This window comes from Myotis lucifugus, unplaced genomic scaffold (genome assembly GCF_000147115.1).
Source record: "Myotis lucifugus unplaced genomic scaffold, Myoluc2.0 scaffold_397, whole genome shotgun sequence".
NCBI lineage: Eukaryota > Metazoa > Chordata > Mammalia > Chiroptera > Vespertilionidae > Myotis > Myotis lucifugus.
In genome coordinates this window covers 242,983-264,314 of record NW_005871445.1, presented here as the reverse complement: position 1 = coordinate 264,314, position 21,332 = coordinate 242,983, and the positions used below count along the sequence as shown (strand labels likewise).

At 57.1% G+C, this 21,332-nt stretch overlaps 1 protein-coding gene and 1 long non-coding RNA gene across 6 annotated transcripts in view; both read right to left on the bottom strand.

The window, feature by feature from the left end:
- SH2D3C (SH2 domain containing 3C) overlaps positions 1-15,165 on the bottom strand; it is a 27,873-nt gene extending 12,708 nt beyond the window's left edge. The window contains exons 1-3 of one of the 5 annotated variants that reach the window (XM_006102088.3): positions 15,057-15,165; positions 12,573-13,047; positions 3,002-3,041 (exon numbers count right to left, since the gene is read on the bottom strand). In XM_006102088.3, coding sequence (XP_006102150.1) covers positions 3,002-3,041; positions 12,573-13,047; positions 15,057-15,093 — 552 coding nt within the window. In that variant the 5' untranslated portion in view covers positions 15,094-15,165. Of the gene's footprint in view, positions 1-3,001; positions 3,042-6,872; positions 7,004-9,530; positions 9,735-11,076; positions 11,236-12,572; positions 13,048-15,056 lie in introns of those variants that run through there. The other 4 variants (XM_006102089.1, XM_014467479.2, XM_014467478.2 and 1 more) reach the window with 4 other exon arrangements.
- A 3,263-nt stretch (positions 15,166-18,428) lies between these two features.
- On the bottom strand, positions 18,429-21,260 carry LOC106699417. Its single transcript, XR_001351014.2, has 3 exons — positions 20,697-21,260; positions 19,619-19,693; positions 18,429-18,631 (listed from the first exon to the last, which is right to left on the bottom strand). It is a non-coding gene; the product is annotated as an uncharacterized LOC106699417 (long non-coding RNA).
- Between the last annotated feature and the right edge of the window lie 72 nt (positions 21,261-21,332).

Below are 21,332 nucleotides of genomic sequence, written 5' to 3'. Positions count from 1 at the left end.
CTGAGCGTGCTTCTTCAGCGGCGCGATTACCTCATCGCCTTGTCGGGGGAGGAGCAGGAGCGGGGCGGGGAGACCCCACCCTCCAGCCGGCCCGGAAGGGGAGGGGGCCATTGTTCCTCCTCCGCCCGCCCCTCGGCCCCCCTCTCGCCCCCACGCGTTCCAGCCCCGAGCGCCCCAGGCTGCCTGGATAAGGGGATGCGCAGCAGAGGACCTGACAAGGGGCCATCACGAGGGATAGTGGGATGGGGTGGGGACCCCTGGGCCGGAGAGGGCGCTTCTGCCTCCCGCACTCGCTGCACCCCTCACCGACCCAGAGCAGACAGAGACTTGGAATTAAATCCTAGCCAAAGCTGGAAAAATTCCTGTATGTGGTTAACGGAATCCTTTGTGGCCTCAGAAGAAAATCTCCCAGAGCCCAGGAGTTCTCATCTCTGATTTGGAATCAAGGACTCTGCTGAGAATCACAGGATGGTTGGCTGACAGCAGCCGCTGGGGTGCAGAGAGCCAGTAAGCTCAATGGTTAGGGCACCCACCTGGGTTCAACTAGCTGTGTCCCCGCCCCCAGCCCACCAGTCCCTTCTCTTGGAGCCCAGATGTAGTCATCTGCAAAACATACCTGTGCTGACCTCACAGAACTCTTGTGAGCACTGGCCAGGCCTAAAGTACGTACTCAATAAATGCACGCGATTATTTCCCATCCTAGTGTCAGAATCTGGACTTTCTGTCCTAGAATTACAGGGTCTTCGATGCAAAGGGAGTCGTTACTGGGGTTCACACCCTTTGGACAGGCGGGGCGACCTCAGGCCACCTCTCTGGGCCTCCCTTGTATCTGAGTGTTTTCTGTAAACACATCTGCCGCTCTGAGTGTGGAACTTGGGGTTGTGCGGCCTTGGGACGCTAGAATCCTTGCCTTCGATGAAGTACCCACTCCCTGGTCTGAGAATCCGGGGGTCCTGGAAGCTGAGAACCTCGGGGCAGAAATGGGCTTTTGGAAACTATTGATTCCACCCTCGTCTGAGGCTTAGAGCTAACATCCCTCTGACTTCATCCTTAAGGAGACAGTTTAACCCAGCGGTTCTCAACCTGTGGGTCTCGACCCCTTTGGCGGTCGAACGACCCTTTCACAGGGGTCGCCTAAGACCATCCTGCATATCAGATATTTACATTATGATTCATAACAGTAGCAACATGACAGTTATGAAGTAGCAATGAAAATAATTGTGTTTAAAGGGCCAGAAGGTTGAGAACCACTGGATCAGTTTCAGCGCACAGCTATAATTTCTTTTCTAATATTTTAATTAATTTTTTAGCACCATAAACTATAAGAAAAGTACAAAGCTTATCATCCTCATAGGGATCTCGCCACCGTCATCGATGGGGATCTCACTATCTTTCCAGAAGCTGGGCTTGCGGGGTGCTGAACTACGCCCCCGTGTGCTGCCAACTGGCTTTGTGCTGATTCTCCCGGGGCTTCTGTCCCCTGTGGGGTAACGCTCTGGGTGAGGAGCCGGGGCGCAGTCCCAGGAGCAGCCCCTGCTCGCCTTGCTGCAGCCTTGAGCTGCCCTTTCCGGGCTCGCCCAGCTTCTCTCTGACCTTGTCCACACTCTTGCCTCTGCCGCCCATCTCTGCTGGCCTTTCTCTCCTTTCCAGCTTTTCTTTCGGGGAGAGGATGTTAGTGAATGTCCTGGTCAACTGCAATGGCGTGGATTCAATGTCGCCTCCTCCAGAGAGCCTTCCTTGATCCCCCCTCCCAGCTCCTGAGCTGAAAGTCAGCCCCTACTTCTGGAGCTCCAATGCTTCTTACATGAGCCTTCAGGTGAGGGTGGGGACAGCAATCCGAGCACGTTCCGTACTGCCTCATCACTCGTCACTTACACAGAACTGTACAGGCAGCGTCTCAGGTGATGGGTGACCCCGTGGCCAGGAGCCAGGCCAGCCTGCTCTGTTTCAGGCCCAGCTCCTTCACTGAGCCCCATAGCAACTCTGGGTTGGAGGTGCCACTGTTATCCCATTTCTCAGAGGTGAACACTGAGGCTCAGAGGAGTCGCATGCACACACTCCTGTCATGTGGCAAATAAGTGGCAGATCTGGGACTAAAATTAGGAGCTGCCGGATCACAGAACACAAGCCTGAACCATTGTGTGGTTCTGCCTGGTCCCAACACGGACCAGGAGCCCTTTGAGCACAGGGCCTGGGGCTCCTCGCCCTCTGCTGTGGTTCTGTCTCAGCAGGAGCCCTGGACGAGGGCGGGTGCTCCTGAGGTAGAAGGTCAAGGGCTTTGTCCATGGTCTTGGCATTAGGTAAACTTGGATGGCAATCCTAGCCCCACCCGTTGCCCCCCCTCCCCCCAGTAGCTGTGTGGCTATGAGCAAGTCACTGCACTTCTCTGGGTCTCAAGTTTCCCATCTGTAAGTGGCCACAGGAAGGCCTTCACTGCCCAGTGATGAGGGAAGAAGTAAGACCTCATTCATGCAAAGAGCTCAAAACTGTCTCCTTCCAGTGCCAGCAGCCAGCACAGGGCTCTGCACACAGTAGGCACTCAAAATGTTATGTCGGGTTGTTGTTGTTACCATCATTTCAAAACTGCATTTTCAACATTCCCAGCTCCCAGAACATGTTCAGCTTGTGATCAACGTGTCTGTGATGATGAAGAGTCATTCTTCCCTGCTCCCACCTCCCAGCACCAGCACATGTGCAGAAACTGGGCTGGACTTTGCATAGAGACACCCTTGGGGTGCTGTCCAGCCGGCAGGGGGTGAGGTCTGCTGGTAACAAGCATTGGGATGTCCTGAGGCGGGGGGGCAGGACAGAATGATGGCACCATGGGAAGAAGATGCTTGGAGGGAAACCAGACCCCAGATGTTGCCCCAACCCCTAGGCCCCTTCCTCCTGGGGACAGACAGTGAGATCTGGCTCCTAAAAAGGCTCAGGAAATGGTTTTGCCCCTTCGTGGAACAGCTCTGAGCCCTCCCTCCAGTGTCCCCTGCCCAGCCCCTCCTACCTTCACGTAGTCCCCGCCAGCCTCCGGCTCTCCAGCAGCCCTGGAGGGAAAGAAGAGAGGTGAGTGTCCCCAGCCCTTCCCGGCTCCCCAGCTGCCTGGTGCCAGCTCCCGGCCCTCAGTTCTCCAGAGGACTCATCCTGAAGGCACTGCAGCTGAGAGAGCTTCCTGGAATCTGCTGGCCTGGCTGCTCCTCTCTCTCTAGCTGTGGGGCCCTGGGCAAACCCCTGCACCTCTCTGAGCCTGGGCTTCCTGTGAATAGGGCCTCTGCCTCATCGGGTTGTCGTGAGGACTTAAGAAGCTGATGAATGTTTGGTGCTTGACACTGTCTTCACCCCGCTGTAGGCCACTGGCTACACACCCCCACCCCCGTCCTGCTCTCCCTCCACCCGGCCCTGACTGGAGCAGTTGGAGGCCCCAGGCTGGGCCTCAGCCTCTTCTCCTCCTGCCCTGCACTGGTCCCCAGTGCGGAGTGACACCCCCCAACCCCCGCCTGCCCCCAGCAGCTGCCTAGGACTCTGGTGCCACTGCTGGAACACTTGCTGCGGAATTGATCCCTCTGTCTCCAGGGTGGCCAGGATGGGGCCAGGATGGGGCCTGAAGGGGCCAGAGACCAGGGTGTCTGTTTTTCCTGGTGCTAAACAAACATCTCCTTTCTCATGGGGGCCACGGTGAGTCGCTCCCCCCAGGCCCTGGCCTGCAATGGCATCCCTCCTCTGATACAGCCTGGACCTGTCCCTGCGACACGGGACTCGTAAACCCAGCTGCCTGTGGCATCTCCTCCTGGATGTCTGCTGTCATCCTGACCTCGCCACATCCGAACCAGGCCCGCTGGGTCCTCCTGCGCCGCGCCCTGCGCCCACACCCACTTCCCAGATCAGTTAGTGTCAGCTTCATTCTTCTCGTTGCTTTGTTTGGCCAAGAACCTCCGGTCATCTGTGCCTCCTCTCTCACTCACACTCCACACCCAGCCACCAGGAAATCCTGCGCTCTCCTTCCAAAATAGATCCTCACCATGTCTCTCCATGTGTCAGCCCTGCCCCACCTGAGCCTTCTCACTGGCTCTCTCACCCCTCGGTCAGCTTCCCCTCCACCACCAGCCGGCACTAGGCTGAAAACCTGAGCAGATCGGGAACACACACCACCCTGACCCTCCCATCTCTCAGAACAAAATCTAAACCCTCCTCCATGGCCTGCAGATGGCTGGCCACGTCATTTATCATCCAGTCCAGAACGCTTCTCCCCCTGCGAGAGTAGAGTGCCATTATCATGCTCGAAAAATAGGCATAAACTGGGTTTATGCTCCCCAATCTCTAGGGCCCTGTGTGGCCTGGAGGTGCCCAACCACCCATCCTGCCAACCCTGCCCCACATGCCTCCTCACTCATTCTGACCCTCCTCCCACCCCAGCCACACTGGCCTCCGCGCCAAGCTCATTCTTGCCACAGGGCCTTTGCACTTGCTGTCCCTTCTGCCCTGCTTTATGTTTCCCCACATCAATCCCTGCCCAAATGACCACTTGACAGCTATTTGTTGACTGTTAATTACCTGACACCTCCACTTTGTCTTATTCATTGTTGAGACCCCAGCCCTCAGCCCAGTGCCCGGCATCTAGTAGGAGCTCAAGGAATATTTATTGCTTAAAGGAATGCATGAATACTAACTCTCGAGCAATGTTAACCACTATCATGATTATGAATTCTGCCAGGCGGGGCCCTGCTTCTCTAGCTAACACAGGCCTCAGCATCTATTCCCAGCTACAGAATAAGGAAAAAGTTTGAACATTGGGGAACTGCTTCCTCACATACAGAAGTGCAATATTTAAATTTAAATGTAGTAATTTTAATAAAATAGATTTAAAACATAACAAAACCAAAAAATCTGAGCTTACAAAAATAACAGTGGTTAAGGTATGTGTTCCCAGGGCAGAATTCCTGAGGCCAGGGGGCTCCTCACTGTGCAGCAGTCTGACAGCCCTCCTTTGTGCAACATTCTATAGCAGTGGTTCTCAACCTTCCTAATGCCGCGACCCTTTAATACAGTTCCTCATGTTGTGGTGACCCCAACCATAAAATTATTTTCGTTGCTACTTCATAACTGTCATGTTGCTACTGTTATGAATCGTCATGTAAATATCTGATATGCAGGATGGTCTTAGGCGACCCCTGTGAAAGGGTCGTTCGACCGCCAAAGGGGTCGAGACCCACAGGTTGAGAACCGCTGTTCCATGGTCTCTGTTGCTCACCTTCCCTCCTGTAAGGTCCTTCCTTTAACTATAGTCCCTCAGGCTGCAGCCCGGCCATAGCAGGCTTCTCGGGTCCTCTCTGTCCGATGACGGGGGACCCCTGCCCTGCTTACATCCACTGCTCTTCCCGGGTGAGGCATCCCATCCCAGTGTTTCCGGCCATTCAAGCCCGGAAATCCTTTGACTGGTGGGAACAGATTGGCCAGGACACTGGGATCACCCCAGCACTTCCTCCAGCTTCCTGTCTACTTCCCCTCAGGCTGTGGGCGGGAGAGGAGCCTTGGGGAGGGAAGGCTGCACCAGGGATCAGGTGGGATGGGGTGCCCAGGGCAATGGGGGTGCTCAGGGCAGAGGCCCGGGAAGCTAAGGGCCTGGGCAGCAGTCAGCCCCCATAGCCTGCCCCCTGCCCACACACACTCTATAGCACTCCAGGATTTCCAAGACAGAAGGTGGCCATGTCTGCTTACACCCACTGCCGCCACTTGTTCAGGGTGTGGCCACCACCTCCTCACAGGCCTCCGTCTGTGCCTGTGGCTCATTCTCACCCCAAGCAGCACAAGCAGTCCCGTTAAAATAACAGTCAGATCATGGCTTTTCTCTGCTCCAACCCAAGGAGTGACCCCAGTTTCACTGAAAGTAAGAGCCAAAGTTCTCATGACAGCGTTCACAGCCTCCCCGCCTCTCCCCCGCCCCAGGTCTGACCACCCTGCTCAGGCCAAGCTGGGCTTCTTGCTGGAGTTCACCCCCACCTCAGGCCTTTGCACTTTCTGTTCCCTCTGCTGGAATACTTTCCACTGAGCTCCCCCTCCCACCTGCAGGTCTTTACTAAAATGCCCCCTTCTCAGTGAGGCCTTCCCCGGCCACCCACCTAAAACTGTGTCCTTCTCCAGGCTCCCACCTCCCTGCCCTGCCCAGTTCTCCCCAGCACATCTGACTGAGCATGGGCCTGACGCAAGCGCTGAGTGTCTCTTCTCACTATACCCTCAGCTCCCCAAGGATTGAGCCCTGCCCACAGCAGCGCCAGGCACCCCGTAAAGATGTTCATGAATGAATGAAGGTCACAGCAGCCCCTGCAACCTAAGGGTAAAGTCTAGTCCTCACGGTGGCTCCGTGCCCTAGGAGGGCCCTCTGCCAGCCCCCATCCTCTCTCCTCTAACTCTTCCACCCACACTTCCTCCCAAGGGTCATCTCCCTCCAGCCTCAGGGCCTTTGTCCACACTGTTTCCTCTGCCTGGAGCCTCCTCTTTGCCTCAGGGCCAGGGAAATTCCTACTTAGACTTCAGTTCTCAGTTTGCTTGGAGATTTCTAGAACGTTCTCCCTCTTGTTGTAACGAGCAAACCAGGAATCAAAGCTTTCATTTCTAAACACTCGGCTCCATTCATTAATTAATTTATTCTGTATTTTATGGATTTAAAAGGCACATCCCCTCTAATATCGGTGGTGAAATCAATTAATAAATAATAGTGACAATTGAGCTAAATCAGTCCCATTCATCAGCTGCATTAATTATTTAAATAACCAACCCCTTTAATTGCCCATATTAACTGATTTGTTCTGATAACTGATACCACTCGGTGCATATTTTAACTTAGTTAATTGGATTAATGAGCAGTAATTAAAGCCAATTACCTTTTATTCCCCTGATGCAGGTTTAAGTCTGAGCGTCACGTGACCTTCAGGACCTCCATCCTGGCCCAGAGGAAAGGGCACGGCTCCCCCGGGCTCCCAGAGGAGAGGCAGTGGAGGGGCCGCCATCCTGCCCCACCCAGGCCCTCCCTCCCCACAGGCAGCTTTGCCCTCTGCCTGTCCCCTCGTTCGTCCCCTTGGGCCTGGAGGCCTGCTCAGACGCCCTGAGTGGAGACTTCCCCGGCCGGCCGCTGCCTCCTGCTTCTTGGCTTTCCCTTTGCCTTCCCCTCTCTGAGGGTCAAGTCCTCATCTGTGACAGTGACTCAGAACTGTCTTCCCAGAGGGGCCACAGGATCCTGTGAGAGGGAAGGGTGCGAGGTTCCCGAGCCCGTGTGGCTCCTCTCTCTGCCCCAGCCCCCCTCCCCGAGATCTCCCATCCTGCCCTGGGGCAGCAAGATTCTTTCCTGCCTTCACCTTGACCTTCACTCAGCCCTGGCCCAGAAGCAACCCTGCTCTGTGCTCCTCACGCTTTAAGGGCCCCGGGCTGAGAGCGATCTGGGGCAGGACGCCCGGCTCTCCAGGGACACCCTGCTGTGGGTGGGCCTTTGGGATCTCCTGCCAGGAGGGCCCTTGGCTTTAGCGCCCGCCCTGCCCCACCACCTCTAAGATGGGCCACCACTGTCCTGGAGGCAGCCTGCTCCTTCTCCGCCATTCTGCGCCCTCAGACTCCTTGGCAGGAGAGGGCGGCAGCCCTGTAAGGAGAGGGCAGAGCCACGGACTCTGAGTTCCGAGGCTGCCGAGTCTCAGAATGTGCAGAAGAGCAGACGGGAAGGCACGCGCTGGCTGCTGACCGAAGGCCCGGGACCGGAAGCCCCATGTTCTAGGGGAGGAAAGGAAGCTGGGGACCTGACCCAGGACACACGGCTGCGCAGACTGGGTCGGGGTGGGCTCTGCGCTGTCCCTTGCATGAGGTGGTCCCCCCAGGAAACAGAGGCTGCTCCTGGTGGGGGGAGAGGGGGAAGCTGGGGAGGGGATGGCGAAGAAAGAGATTTCATCCAAACCGGAGCCCAGAACCGATGTCAGAGAGAGGAAAGGGCATGTGGGCGCAGAGGGAAGACCCGCTGGGGCTCTGGGGAGGGCCCTCGGCTGGGAGGGAGGAAGCTGTGTGACCCTGGGCAAACCCCCTCATTGGGCTTCAGTTTCCCCTTCTGTACCCTGGGCATGGCGGTGTGAGCGGCTCCCGTGTATTGGTACTTTCTTGGGTCAAGCCCAGGGTAAATGTCCCACCTGCCCCATCTCATCCAATCCCCACAGCAACCCTGTGAAGCAGCTGCTGTTAATTTCCCCAGTTTATAGATGGGGAAACTGAGGCTCAGAGAGGGGAGTTGAGTTCAAGGATGTAGAGTCAGGGGGACTCGGAGCTGCTGATACATCCCACCCCTGTCCTCCCAGCCCTCGCCCCCGACATAGGTGGTGCACGCTGCAAGCAGGGCCCCCTGAGGGTTGAGGGGGATTGTCTCAGCTGGGGGCGGGGCAGTCCATCGTTCCTGAACCAGCACCATTCCCACAGCCGGAGGCGTCCGGGGGTCTCGAGGACTGTGAGAAAGTCTCCACAGGAAATGAGAGCCAGGAGCAGCTGGGCCCCTTCGGAAGACAAGGACCAGCCGCCCTGAGCCTGAGGAGGCTGAGCGGGCTGGGCCCCCACCGCCCCCTCCCCCAGTGGGTAATCACTACCAGATGCCCAGCAGCTGACGTCACTCCGCAGGGCCGAGAGGGTCGTGGGACTCTGGGGAGCACTGGGAATTCTTGGACCAGAACCAACATTCCAGGAGGAAAGGGGGGAGCTGGCCTGTTCTCAGTGCCTGGCATCAGGGCTGGGGTCCAGGCAACACAGGGTGCCCGGCTCCCCTAGGGGTACCACCTTCCCCAAGTCTCAGGTTCCTTCTGAACAGCCCTAGGAACGGGGGTGCAGGGGTCGGGTCTCTGGGTCGGAGGAAAGGGCACTTGGGTGGGACCTTTACAATGAGTAGAAGTGCATTCAGATCCCCCTGAAAGGAGAGGTCCTTGTCACCCCAAGTCACAGTGGGGCCCTCCTGCCTCAAGGCCAGCAATGGCCGCACAGTCACAGCTGGGCCTCCGGGCCTCCGGGCCTCACGGTCCCTGAACCCATGTCCTCTGCAGCCTGTCCCCTCCCACTCCTCTCCCCCAGCCCCCCGCCTTGTTCTCAAATATGCCAAGGACGCCCCACCTGGGGACCTTTGGCCATGCTGTCCCCTCGGCCGGGTACCCGCTCCCCCAGATAGCAAGAGGGACTGTTACCTCATCTCCTTTGTTTAAGCGTCATTTTCTCAGGGAGTTTTTCCTAGCTAACCTCCCTAAATTGCCACCACTAGCCACTCCCCCCATGACCAATTCCCTTACTTGATTTAAACCTCTCTTCCTGACGCTTTTCTCCTCTGACGGTATAACTCGCTTTCTCGTTAATCATCTGTCTCCCCCACCCTGGAATGGGGGCTCCGGGAGCCCAGGGTTTTGCCTGCTGTGCCCACTGCTGTCTCCCCAGGACCTAGAATAGTGTCTAGGGCAGAGTTACATCTCAGCAAATGTTAAAATTACTAACACTCCAACTCAGCTAACTGTGTGATCTCATGCAGTCGTTACCTTTATAAAGCCTCAATGTCTTCGTCTGTAAACTGGGCTCCTAACATCTCTCTCCAGGGGGTTATGGGAAGTCAGTTGAAATAATGGTAGAAACAGGGTTTGAGCCTTTTACTTGCAGGCGGTGAAACGTTCAGGGCTTGGGCTTGGGGTCAAATCTAGGCTCTGACACTTAATCTCTGCAGTCCCAGGAACACCTCTTCCCCTCTCTGAACCTCAGTCTCCTCACTGATAAAATGTGGCAAATAGGAGCCCCCCCACCCTTCTCCCCCCTCCCCCACACACACCTCTGGCCCATGTGGTAGACAGTGCCCATTGGGAGCTCCGGGCAGGGCCTGGCCAGTGATGAGCCAGATCTCCATCACCTCTGCTGGTGCCCTGGCCTGATGATTCCTGTGTGGGTGTGGGTGTGGGCTGTTGGGAGCCTCCCTTGGCTTCCTCCTCTGGAACATGGACTGAGAGGGAAGGGTGTCAGGGGTCTCTGGTCGGGCTACTTCCCTGCAGAGGGTGCTGGGGTGGGGGCAGGCCAGGCTGACACTCTCCTAAAGGCGCTTCATACCCGGTGTTGTTGGCCCCTCCCTCCTCCCTCCTCATCCCATGATCTCAACAGGGAACTGGGCACCAGGAAACCCCTGCAGCCTCACCTCTTCCCCTTCCTTCCTTCTGCTCCAGGTGCACCCTGCCTCCCCAGTGGAGGGGGAGGGACAACCAATTTAGGCTGCTCTCTGGGCAGACACTGGAAACTCCCCCTGGGGACCCCCTATGGGATCGAGGCCCCCAGTCTTGCTCAGCGACAGTTCTCAAATGCCTTCCTCCATAGTTGGATGGATCCTCAGAAACCATCGCAGGCCCATCTGGGCTTCTGGGGAGACTGAGGCCCAGAGGAGGGCAGGGCGAGCAGCGCTCCTGGCTCGGGTGTACAGGCCTGGGCTTCAGGGGCTCCCGAAAACATCCAGCAATTCCTGGCCTCCTCCTTGGCTGAAAGGCAGCGTGGGACACTGGGTCCCAGGACACAGGAGGGCTCAGTCTGACCTGCAAACCCACCCCCTCTGGCCCCCTGGACACTCCAGGTGATTAGAGGGTGAGGGAGAGTCTATTTCTCTGACAGCTTTAGGCCATGCTTGATGCCAGAGGCACTGCCAGGACCACCAGGCTCCTGCCTGCCTCAGGGGAGGAGGCTGGGTCCTAGACTTGGCATGCCCAAGGTTTCCCAACAGCCCTGATGGAGAGGAATGGGTTGCCCACCCTTTAAGGGCACAGGCAGGAAGGTGGAGTGAAACCCTGGTTCTGCTCTTTGCTGCTGTGTCAAACTGGGCACAGTAACCCTCTCTTTCCTCATCTGTAAAATGGGCGTGATGTAGTGTCTCTCTCCCGGGGCGGTTCTGAGGAGTAAATGCCCAACTTGTCTCCAGACAGAACGGGACAGAGTTCCACCCAAAGTCCCTGATGCTAAACCAGTCCCGGTTTGTCAGTTGCCGCAGGGGCACGGATTTCCCCCTCAGCCCCCTGCGGCCCCCGCCAGCGCCCCCGCGCCCCGCTGGTCACTCACCCTCTGGGTCCCAGCGTGGGGCACCTTCGGCCCACTGCAGTCATGGCTCCCCGCTGGCCGCCCGAGCACCTCCTCAGCCCAAGGGCTCCCTCCTTTCTCAGGCCACGGGGCTCCGGAGCCAGAGCGAGACTTCGGGGGCGGAGCCTGAGGCTTAGACCACGCCCCGCCCCGCCCCCCGCCCTCCGCCGGCGCCGCTCCACCGGCTGGAAGCACACGCCCCACTTGGACACGCCCCTCCGCCTCCTGTCTCGCTCCGCCCTCTCCCCCATCTGTCAGCGTCCGGGGCTGGGAAAGCCACGCCCCCTGACACACCCCTCCCCGCCTCGCCCCTCCCCTCTCCAACCCCCACTTCCCCAACTGTCCGGGCGCAGTGTGCAAAGGCCACGCTCCTCCACCCGCCAGTCCCGCTCCCTCCAACTTCCAATGTCCATCTCAGACTTGGGACGCCCCGCCCCGCCATGCCATCCTTGCTCCTCCACGTCCGAATGAGGCTGAATTTAGGAGGGAACCGCAGGGCAACCCGGATCGTGGGGCAGCCAGGGATGGTGGAAAGCATTCATTTTATTCATCATAAATGTAAGCATTCCCATTTATTGTTTGTGGTGTGCCAGGCACTGTGCTAAGATTTAATAAGTATATTATTCTTGAATTATCACCACAACGCTACACGGTCGGTGCTATCGTGATGCCCATTTATCAGATGAGAAAACTGAGGCCCAGAAAAGGGAACAGACGTGTCCAACAGCACGCAGTCAGTCAGAGGCAGAGTCTGCACTGGATTCACTCTGCAGATTTACAGGGTCCTGCTCCCCCCATTGAAGGGGGTGGGTCTGTGTTCTGATCTCTTAGCACACAGAAGCTTTTTGTCTCAGGGCAAAGCCACTCAAGAAAGGTCCCAGCGCCAGCCCTAGAGTTCCTTTGCTCAGCTATTTGTTTTTTCTCTTTATCGCAATGGGCACATCTGATCCCTGTGATTACACAAAGGCTCTTAAGGTGGAAAAGGTTCCTTTCGTTGGGGTTGAGGAGGGTCTCCCAAGGGCATGAAGTACATGGCTGTAGGGGAAAGTGGTAGGTAAAATGGGCTGGATGAGTGTGCAGCCCCTGGAAGCAAGCCATTTCCTGTTCAAATCCCAGCTCTGCAACCTTGGCTGAGTCTCAGTTTCCCCATCTGTAAAATGGGGCTGATCGTAGATTCTTTTAGTTTTCCGTGAATGACCTTTGCTTTGACAGCCAGTAAAAAGGGTGCTTACTAAATGGGAGCTAGGACCATATCATCACTCTTTGTATTTTTGCATGAACTCAATTCACCCAATAACCAAGTTAAATGACAAATAGTTTTCTAGAGCAGGTGACGCAGTGTTGTCCAGCAGAAGTAAGGGTGCTCATTGCTGTGTGAGGGCCCTGGGCAGGGGTCCAGCGATCAGGCTCTATTAGCAGGAGACTGGAAACCCCATCCCTGCAGGTCCTGCCCTCCCCTTCCCCTGGTGGGCACCTACCTTTCTGGGGGCACATTCCTGGGGACTGTCTCCTCTTCTATGTCTACCCTGGGGTCCTCAGGCTCTCTCGTGGGGCTCGCCTCCACGGCTGACGGGTTGGGTTTCCCCTCTGTGTCCTCCAGGGGGGCTTCGGTCTCCACCACCTTCTCTTCGGCCGCCTCCATGCCTGGGGGGTCAGGCAGGCCTCGGGGCACCAGGTGGGGCTCGGGGCCCACCTCTTGGGTCTCCAGGGCAGCCTGTCGGTTCTGAGACTTCTTGACGCTGGGCCGAGGCATGGTGCCCATGTGGCTGTACATGTCGCTGGAACGGGCATACGCCGGGGGACTCTTGGGGACCGTCACCATGTCGTCCTGCGTGGCCTCAAAGATTTCAGGCTTTAGATTAGGTCGGATAGTGACGTGAGCCAAGGACCGTCTCAGAGTGAAGGACCGGGAGAGATTGGAGAGGCTCCCAAAGCCCTTGAACTTGAAGAACTCTGGCAGGGGGAGAAGGGAAAGGAGTTAATGGCGATGCCAGCAGCGATAATAATAGATTCTAGGTACATGCTGTTTGACTCACTGAGGGCTCAGGAGGGCAGGCCTCACCGACACCTCCTCTGATTATTATGGTACAACTTGGCAGCTTTGGAGCCACACAGCCCCAGGCTGGAATCCCTGCTCTTCCGCATCCTGGCTGTGCAACCTTCGTCAAGTCATTTGACCTCTCTGAGCTCCATTCTCCACATCAGCAAAATGGAGATTATAACACCCACCTCCTCTGGTCAGTGGGAGGGCTGAGGGAAAGCATGTAAATGACGTGCTTACCATGGGGCCTGGCACACAAATATCCTCCAGAAGTAATGAAGGGGGGAAAAATGGAGGCGCCGGGCATGATGGTGGTGACGTTGACCACGATCATGCCTCTGCACTGGTCAAACTTGCAGCACGCTTGACCTCACTGAATTCTCAGCACGACTCCCGGCACAGCCTAATCCCCCATTTTCCAGATGAGGAAACGGAGGTTCAGAGACGTGAAATGAACCCCCTGGGTTACACAGCCTGCAGGTGAAGTTGCATGTGTGTGGGCGTGTGTACGTGTGTGTTGGGGCATGGAGGGGGTGGGTGTTTATGCACCTGGGGCGGGGGGAAACGAGAAAGGGACTGTCAAGAGCCTGAGGGTCCCAGTCCCTGTGGTTCTCTCCTTCCTGTCAGCTGAGCCCTGGGTTCTAACTCGGGGCAGTGCTCAGTGCTCGGGTGATACCATCTCCTCATTTCTGCAGGGGGAGGGGGGGCGTGTGGATTCCTCCTTCCGGTCCCCAGCGGTGGGACTGCCCCTTCTCACAGCCTCCACCATCTGACGTCCCTAGGCCTCCAGTTAAGCAAAAAGGAAAAAACGCTAGCATTTTCCACTTCCTCAGCATCCTCTGCCTCCTCAGGTCCTCACAAGCACGCTGGCAGATAGGTAAGCTGCCTCCATTTGATGAGAGTGGAAACTGAGGCCCAGAGAGGGCAAAGGAGCTGCCCAGGGTCACACAGCAAGGCTGAGTCTGGACAAAGGTCAGTGCTTTGGGGCTTTCTTCCAGCCCCGCCCGCCCCTCACTTGGTCTTAGCCTCTGCCTCCTGACAAGCGTCAGAAAACACCGAAGCTCTGCTCTCAGAAAGCTCTGCCCTGGGGCAGAAACTGTGCCAACAGCCAGAGGGACGCCTCCTTTCCCAGCCCCACGTATTCGTCTCCTGGGCACCAGGGATCTGGAGGAAACAGTAGGGGGGCAAGGAGTGAACCTGAGGCCCAGTCCAGGCACATGAGGTTGAGCCCTGGTCTATAGCCCCATACGATCTCAGGCAATTCTCTGGGTCTCAGTCTCTACATTGTGGGATGCAGCCATACGCCTTGCCCAGGACACACACACACACACACACACACACACACACACACACACACACACACACTGTGCTGTCAGATCAAAGAAACCAGGGACCGGGCAGGCAGAAGTCTGCAGGGACCAGGAAGGGACTGACTTGGGGAAGCAGCCATGGGTGGGTGTGGCCCTTCTGGAGTTGCTCTGGGTCCCAGTGTCCCTGCTGGTGGGGACATGGGACAGCCTCCCATGGCACACACACACACACACACACACACACACACACACACCCCTGCCCTATCCCAGTAACGCCCCACCTGAGACCCCATGAGGACCAGGCGTAGAGATGGAGTGTGTAGCTGTCTTCCCGGGCTCCATGGACCCGCAGATGAGTGGTGAGACTGACACACAGAAGCACAGAGATGGAGAGCCAAACGGGCCAGAGAGAGAGAGAGAGAGACAGTGGCCCAGAGTGATGGAGAGAGGGTGAGAGAGGGTGACATGGAAACCCAGAAGCAGAGACCTCCGGAGAGAGGCAGACATGGACCAAAAGAGAAACAGGAAGGAGACAGGGTCATAAAGAGCAGATGCAGAGAGGAGCTGAGATGTCAGGCAGGCAGAGGGATGCGGAGGGACAGTGCACTCACTGAACTTCTTGCCGGCCTTCTTGGGCTTCTCTGTCATCTTGTCGAGCCGGGCAGTGCTGCTGGCCTGCGGGCAAGAGGCTGCTCGAGGCTCTGGACATCGATGTTGCCTCCTCACCTCCCCTTCCCCTTTCTCACCCTCTCACCCGCTTCCTCTGTGTATTTTTAAACCAGCGAAACTCCCACAGCCCTACCCTCCCTATCCTCTCCGCAGGGGGCGGGGGGGGGGCGGGGGCTGGGGCCTCCCCGAGTCCAGGCCCCTGTGGGCCTCCTCCTTGTCCTCAGCAGGGCGGGGGAGGGGGGGGCGGAGGGCAGACCACAAGCCCGTGGGACTGGAAGGTCTGGGGAACAAACCACTGGCTCTGGGAACGGAGCCCATTGGGCTGGGGACCGCTGGGGACCTGCCAACAGCTGTCAGGGGGTCTGGTCTTTGGGCTGGGAGGGTGCAGGGCGTCAGGCCTGCGCAGAGGGCAGTTTATTCTAAGCCGCCTGGGGATGGACTGGCAGCAGTGGTTAGGCCTGTGGGCGCTGGGACGACCCAGACCCAAGTTCAAGTCCTGGCTGGCCACTGTGTCACTGTGTGATCGGGCTAAGGCACTCACCTCCCTGAGCCTGCTTCCTCCCTGTGAGCTGGGTATGTGCCATGCCCACCTCACAGTGCCCAGGCTTGGTGCAAAGCCGGGCACTAAATTGGTGCCCACCAAGGCACGGTCACTCCTTTTCAAGCTACCAGGGACGCAGTGATAATTTGGTCCACCCCACTGATTGTACAGACATGGGGAGACGGAGGCCCAGGCAGGCAGAGGGATTGCCCCAGGTCACTCAGTGGGTTGGTGGCCCAAACTGGGTTACAACTTGCCCTTCCAAGTCCCTTAGCTCACAGCCTGGTGCTCTCCCCCGTACAACCTATGTGTGTGCATGTGTGTAGACTCACACGGGCAGGACAGAGATGAGGAAATGAAAGCTCCCCTAAACAGGTGATGAGGACGGGGTGGGGCCACAAGACCATGGGCTTCAAGTCCTACTTCTGTGCCACAGGCAATTATCGGAGCCTCTGAAGCAAGACGTCAAACTCAAAGGCTGACACGGGCCAAATAAACAAGGTTGGCGTTCATGTGGCCGCAAAAAAACAAAAGCTTCAATTTTCGTAGAAACGTCGGTTTATTTCGATAGAGACATGCTGGACACAAAGGGCTGAAATAAAGGAGTCATCGCTCACATAAAATAATAGAGCATTTTAATAAAAATTAAAATTTTTTCTTGAACATTAACTTACCAGACACTGAATAACTGCACAAATCAATAAGCGCAATGCAAATAAGCCTATTTTTCTTGTTCTCCGAAAGTGAAATATTTCCTGTTGCGCACGCCAAACCAGTCAGTCCAAGACTAATGACGTGGCAAACCAGCTGCTGAAATACTCGCTGCTGGTATTAGTGGAGAGAAATGGTGCGCCTGCGCATAAGGCACGTAAGGAAAATGAATGCAGCACGATTCTAGTAATCAGTCATTAGCAAATGTTGTAGTTTGTTATTAATAATTATGTATAACAGGATATTGTAAAAATTATGAATTTTTTATTAAAACGTTTCTTACATACTGTTATATTGGCTGGGCCACAAAATATTCATTGTGGGCCACGGACTGCGAGTTTGACATGCTTGCTCTGAAGCCTCAATCACCTAATCTCTAGAATGGGCACAAGTGTGGGGTAAGCAGTCAAACCACAGAGGCAACCCACAATGGTGTGGCATTATTATCCAGGCTTCTGGGCCTAAACTAGGGCTGTGAGAAAAGGAACACAGCCCATGAGGCCAAAGCACCAGCCAAGCATGGAGCTAGAAGCTTCCACTGTGAGGCATATCCTGGTACGGTCCCATTTCACAGATGAGGAAAGCGAGGCTAAAGAAGATCAGAGACTGGACAGACATGCAGGTGCCCTAGCTCCCAGGCTGGTGCCCCTCCCATTTCTGCGTTGTTGTTAGAGGAGCGGGGCCTGTGGCCTGGCAGTAGCTGAGGGTCCCTGGCTTCTCTCCCAGGAGGCATCCCAGTGACGTGGGCTACCTGCTGAGGCCGTGGCAGCAGCCAGCGCTGGCTTCCCGGCCAGGCCCACTCTTACTGTGTGATCCTTCACAAGAGACTTGACCGCTCTGCGTCTCAGTTTCCTCGTCTGTGAAACAGGTCCCGCGGCTCCGGCTTCCTGGGGTAGTTGGATGAAAGGAGCAAGTGTTGGCCCAGGCCAGCACGCTGTGGCTTCAGCAAACCTCGGCAGTTGGTGCTGAGGGATGGGAACGGGTCAGGCCAGGAAACCCCAGCAGCAGGCACATGGTGTGAGACCCCGGAGTCCGGCCACCTGGAGGCTGTGTTGGGGGGTGGAGTTGCCTTGTCAGTGCTGGGGGCCCTGTCGTTGGCCCTGGCGCCAGGGCAATTGCAACATCCCTGGGAGAATGAATGGGGCTCAGTGTGGCGGCTGGGCTGAGCTCAGAGCCCCCTTTGTGCTGCCTCGAGTGGCCGTTGGGAGTGCGGCTGGGGACCTGCCGGCGGGTGGCTGTCCCACAGGCCCTCCTCAGCCCGTGCTGGAGGCCAGCCACGCTCGGCTCCACACCCCGAACGCACCCAGCTCTCCTTCCCTGCGGCCTCGGGCTGGACCCACAGCAGAAGGCAGCTTCCTCTGAGTCCTGCAGGTCGAGACGGAGCCACACCGCCCCCAGGAACCCTGCTCTGATTTCCGTCCCCTCCCGCCTGCCCCCGTCTGTGACGCAGCTGCCTGCAGTTTGGCCAGGTCCTGTTAGGCCTTAACTTCACAGTCAAAGGCATTTGACTCAAGCAAACCTGAGTTCAGACCGCACCTACATGATCTTGGGCATGTCCATCACCTCTGGGCATCATTTTTCCCATTACTAAAATGGGACAAATATAGTGTCCCAAAATTCACGCAAGAGTTGCAGTTCAATTCAATTGCAAATCTTGCATGAATTTTGGGACACCCTATATAACATCCCTTGCATGATCCTGTGGCAATGAAATGAAACATTGATACTGAGGCTATCATCTTATTATTTGTGTCTTTATTTGCATGTTCTGGACAGACCTGGGGCTCCCAGAGAGGCACTGGTCTTATGCATCCATACTGGCTGCATGCCTGCTGCAGTTCTCAGTAGATTCCTGTCCTGGGCTGGCCCCAGTTGTCTGGTTTTGGGGGACAGTGTAGGACAGTGATGGCAAACCTTTTGAGCTCGGCGTGTCAGCATTTTGAAAAACCCTAACTTAACTCTGGTGCCGTGTCACATCTAGAAATTTTTTGATATTTGCAACCATAGTAAAACAAAGACTTGTATTTTTGATATTTATTTTATATATTTAAATGCCATTTAACAAAGAAAAATCAACCAAAAAAATGAGTTCGCGTGTCCCCTCTGACACGCGTGCCACAGGTTCGCCATCACTGGCGTGGGACAATGGTAATAACCCCAGCCTTTGCGAGGACCCGGCTTTGAATCGCAGCTCCGTAGCTTCCTGGCTGTGTGGACTTGGGCAGGCCCCTTCACCACTCTGAGCCTCAGTTTCCTCTTCTGTAACTGGGGGCCCAAAATAGGAACCTCCTAAGAGAGGTGCTGTGAAGTTCCAGGGGTACAACACATATCCGCACAGGGCCAGGGACAGTCAGTGCCCACCTCGTTGGAGCAGAATGTCCAAGGTGGTGTTGGGCTGTGGGTATCACACGGCCACTGTCGGTCCTGTACCCCCCTATCCAGAGACCCCTCATCTCCCGGCCATACCAGCAGCCAAGCGCAGCCCATTCCATGAGCCGGCCTTCCCCTTCCCTCCATCACTCCCCACCCTGTCCCTGGTCATGGGGAGAAAACAGAGGGTCCGGGCCAGGGTCTGACAGCTGGCCAGCGGCTCCCTTTCCTATCCCGTGCCTCAGTTTCCCTGACTGTGAAATGGCAGCAAGCCCAGAGGCTCTCTCAGAGCCTGGTCAATCAGCGAACATTTACTGAGTACTGGCCGCAGGCCTGGGCTCACTGGCTTAGCTGACCCATGGAAGCAAAAAAGATTTCCCTCAAACCAACAAATCAGTCAGTGAAAAACCATCTCCAGGTAGAACCTCACTTCTTCTCTCTTCCGCCCAAGTGATCTGGAGTCCCGGCCTCCTGGGGGGCTCCTGCCCCCTCCCGTCTGCCCTCCTTCCCCGGGAAAGGCTGGGGGCACAGGGCCCCGAAGGGAAGTGACTGGCAATGTTGGGGTTCAGGCCAGAGATGGTGGGGTGGAGGTGATGACACCACCGGAACTCTTGCTGAAGCTCCTTCTGCCCACAGGATGTGGGAGGGTTGGTGGGAAGTAGGCAGGGGCCCTGGCCCGAGAGTCTGACAGTGAAAGCCACCCCAACCATGGCAGACCCCGGCTGCTACTGTCCCTCCCACACCCACACCCCCATCAGCACCCAGGCCCCCCCCCCATCCTGGTGCTGTGCCCTGACTGTGCCCCGGCTCCATCCCCATCCCCAGGACCCTGCCCCTGACGTGGGTACGTGGGTACGTGCTTGGGGTTTGCGCCAGACTGACCTGGTTCAACTACAGTGCGGCCACAGGCAGCTGTCTGACTCTGGCCGGGGGATGTCACCTCTGAGTTTCAGCGTCCTACGTGTGCAATGGAAGTGATAGAAGTACCCGCTTCCCACGGCTAGGTGAGCATTGAGGTAATTCTCATAAAACGCCAAGTGTACGGCTCGGATCACTTATTTTCCCTCAATAAATTATAATTACTACGATTATTTTCTCCCCTCTTGCCCTCGCCACCCCCAGTTTAGCACTGGTCTCCTTTCTAACAGTGTACCCATGAGGCTGACCCAGGTCACTCCCTATGACACTCGACTGCTGGCTCCACACTGCCCTCAGGAGAGGGCTCCCTGCTCCTCACCCCACCCTCAAGGCCCTCCCTGGAAGCCCCCCCCCCCCCAGAACAGGGCCTCTTGGAACACCAGGGTCACCAGACCCACGCCGGCCTCCTCCTGCGAGGCTGCTCCAAGGCCTGGAGGGTTTCCTGCAGGTAGAGAGGGTTCTGGGGTGCAACCAGGGAGCCCAGCTCTAAAGCAGAAAGGGCTGGGAAGTTAGGAAACAGGAGACTGTGTGGCCACAGCCTAGGAGGGGAGCTGGAAAGAGCCTCCAATGTCACAATTGGGTTTTCCCTGAAGACAGTGGAGGGAAATGCATGCAGACTCTACCGCAGAATGATCAGAATGATCTGGTGGGTGCTGTGAGGGGGACTGATGGAGCGGCCAGACTGGGAGGCCAGAACTCAGCCATCCCTGGGCAGGGGACTGGAGAGGAGGTACAAGACAGCTTTGCTGGGGCTGGTGGTTGAGTAACTAGAGCTGGAGGAAGAATCAGGAGGCCGCTGGAGCCAGGGGGATACCAGAAAGGTGCTGGGGGAGATTGGGTCAGGGGAGGGGGCACAGGTCCCAGAGAGACCCGGGGTGAGTGCTGGCTTGGTGCCTAGCATGAGGACAGAGGCCTCCTACAGCGCCATTGCTACGTTCCTGGCCAGACTGAGGAGCCTGGCTCAGGAGGGTCCTCTTCACACAGACGAGGCTTGCGTCCCAGCTCTGTCGCTATGTGAACTTGGTTGGGCAAATCACCTCACCTCTGAGCCTCAATGTCCTCTTCTGTAAAATGGGTTTGTGATCCTATGAGGCTGTTGATTCACTTCTGGAGCGCACGGGGCTGCTGAGTGAATGCTCGCGATTTCTGTGATTTCTGACCCAGGGCTGGGCCAGCTCCAGCGCAGCTCAGTGCGGAGGGTCCTGTGGTTTCATCTCTGTCTCCAGAGAACAGGGGGGTCCAAGGCTGCAAGGCCCGAGCATTGCTCGCTGGCCCCTTCCAGTGTCGCCGCGCCCCCTGGCGGCCATCCGTTGCCATGTCAACGGTGGCAAGGCCCAGGGAGGCGGCGGCGGGGCCGTTCTCTCCTCCCAGGACCTGAGGCCGCTCCCAGGCTACCTCCCGCCTTTGCCAGTGTGTGTGTGTGTGTTGGGGTGGAGGGGGGGTGGACACTCCGAGCCGGGGAGGAAGGGGCTCCCCGCGGCAGCTGGAATGTGGCGGTAAACTGAGGCACGCGACGAGGCGCCCCGCAGCCAGGTGTCGACTGTGGGCCCCACCTCCGAAGGCGGAGGAGGGGCCGCGGGCGGTGACGCGCCGAGGGCCGCTGGCGGACGGCGGGCGGGCGGGCGACGGCGGCAGGTGCGGCCGCGGAGGGCGGGAGGGAGGGGGCGGGTGGAGGGGG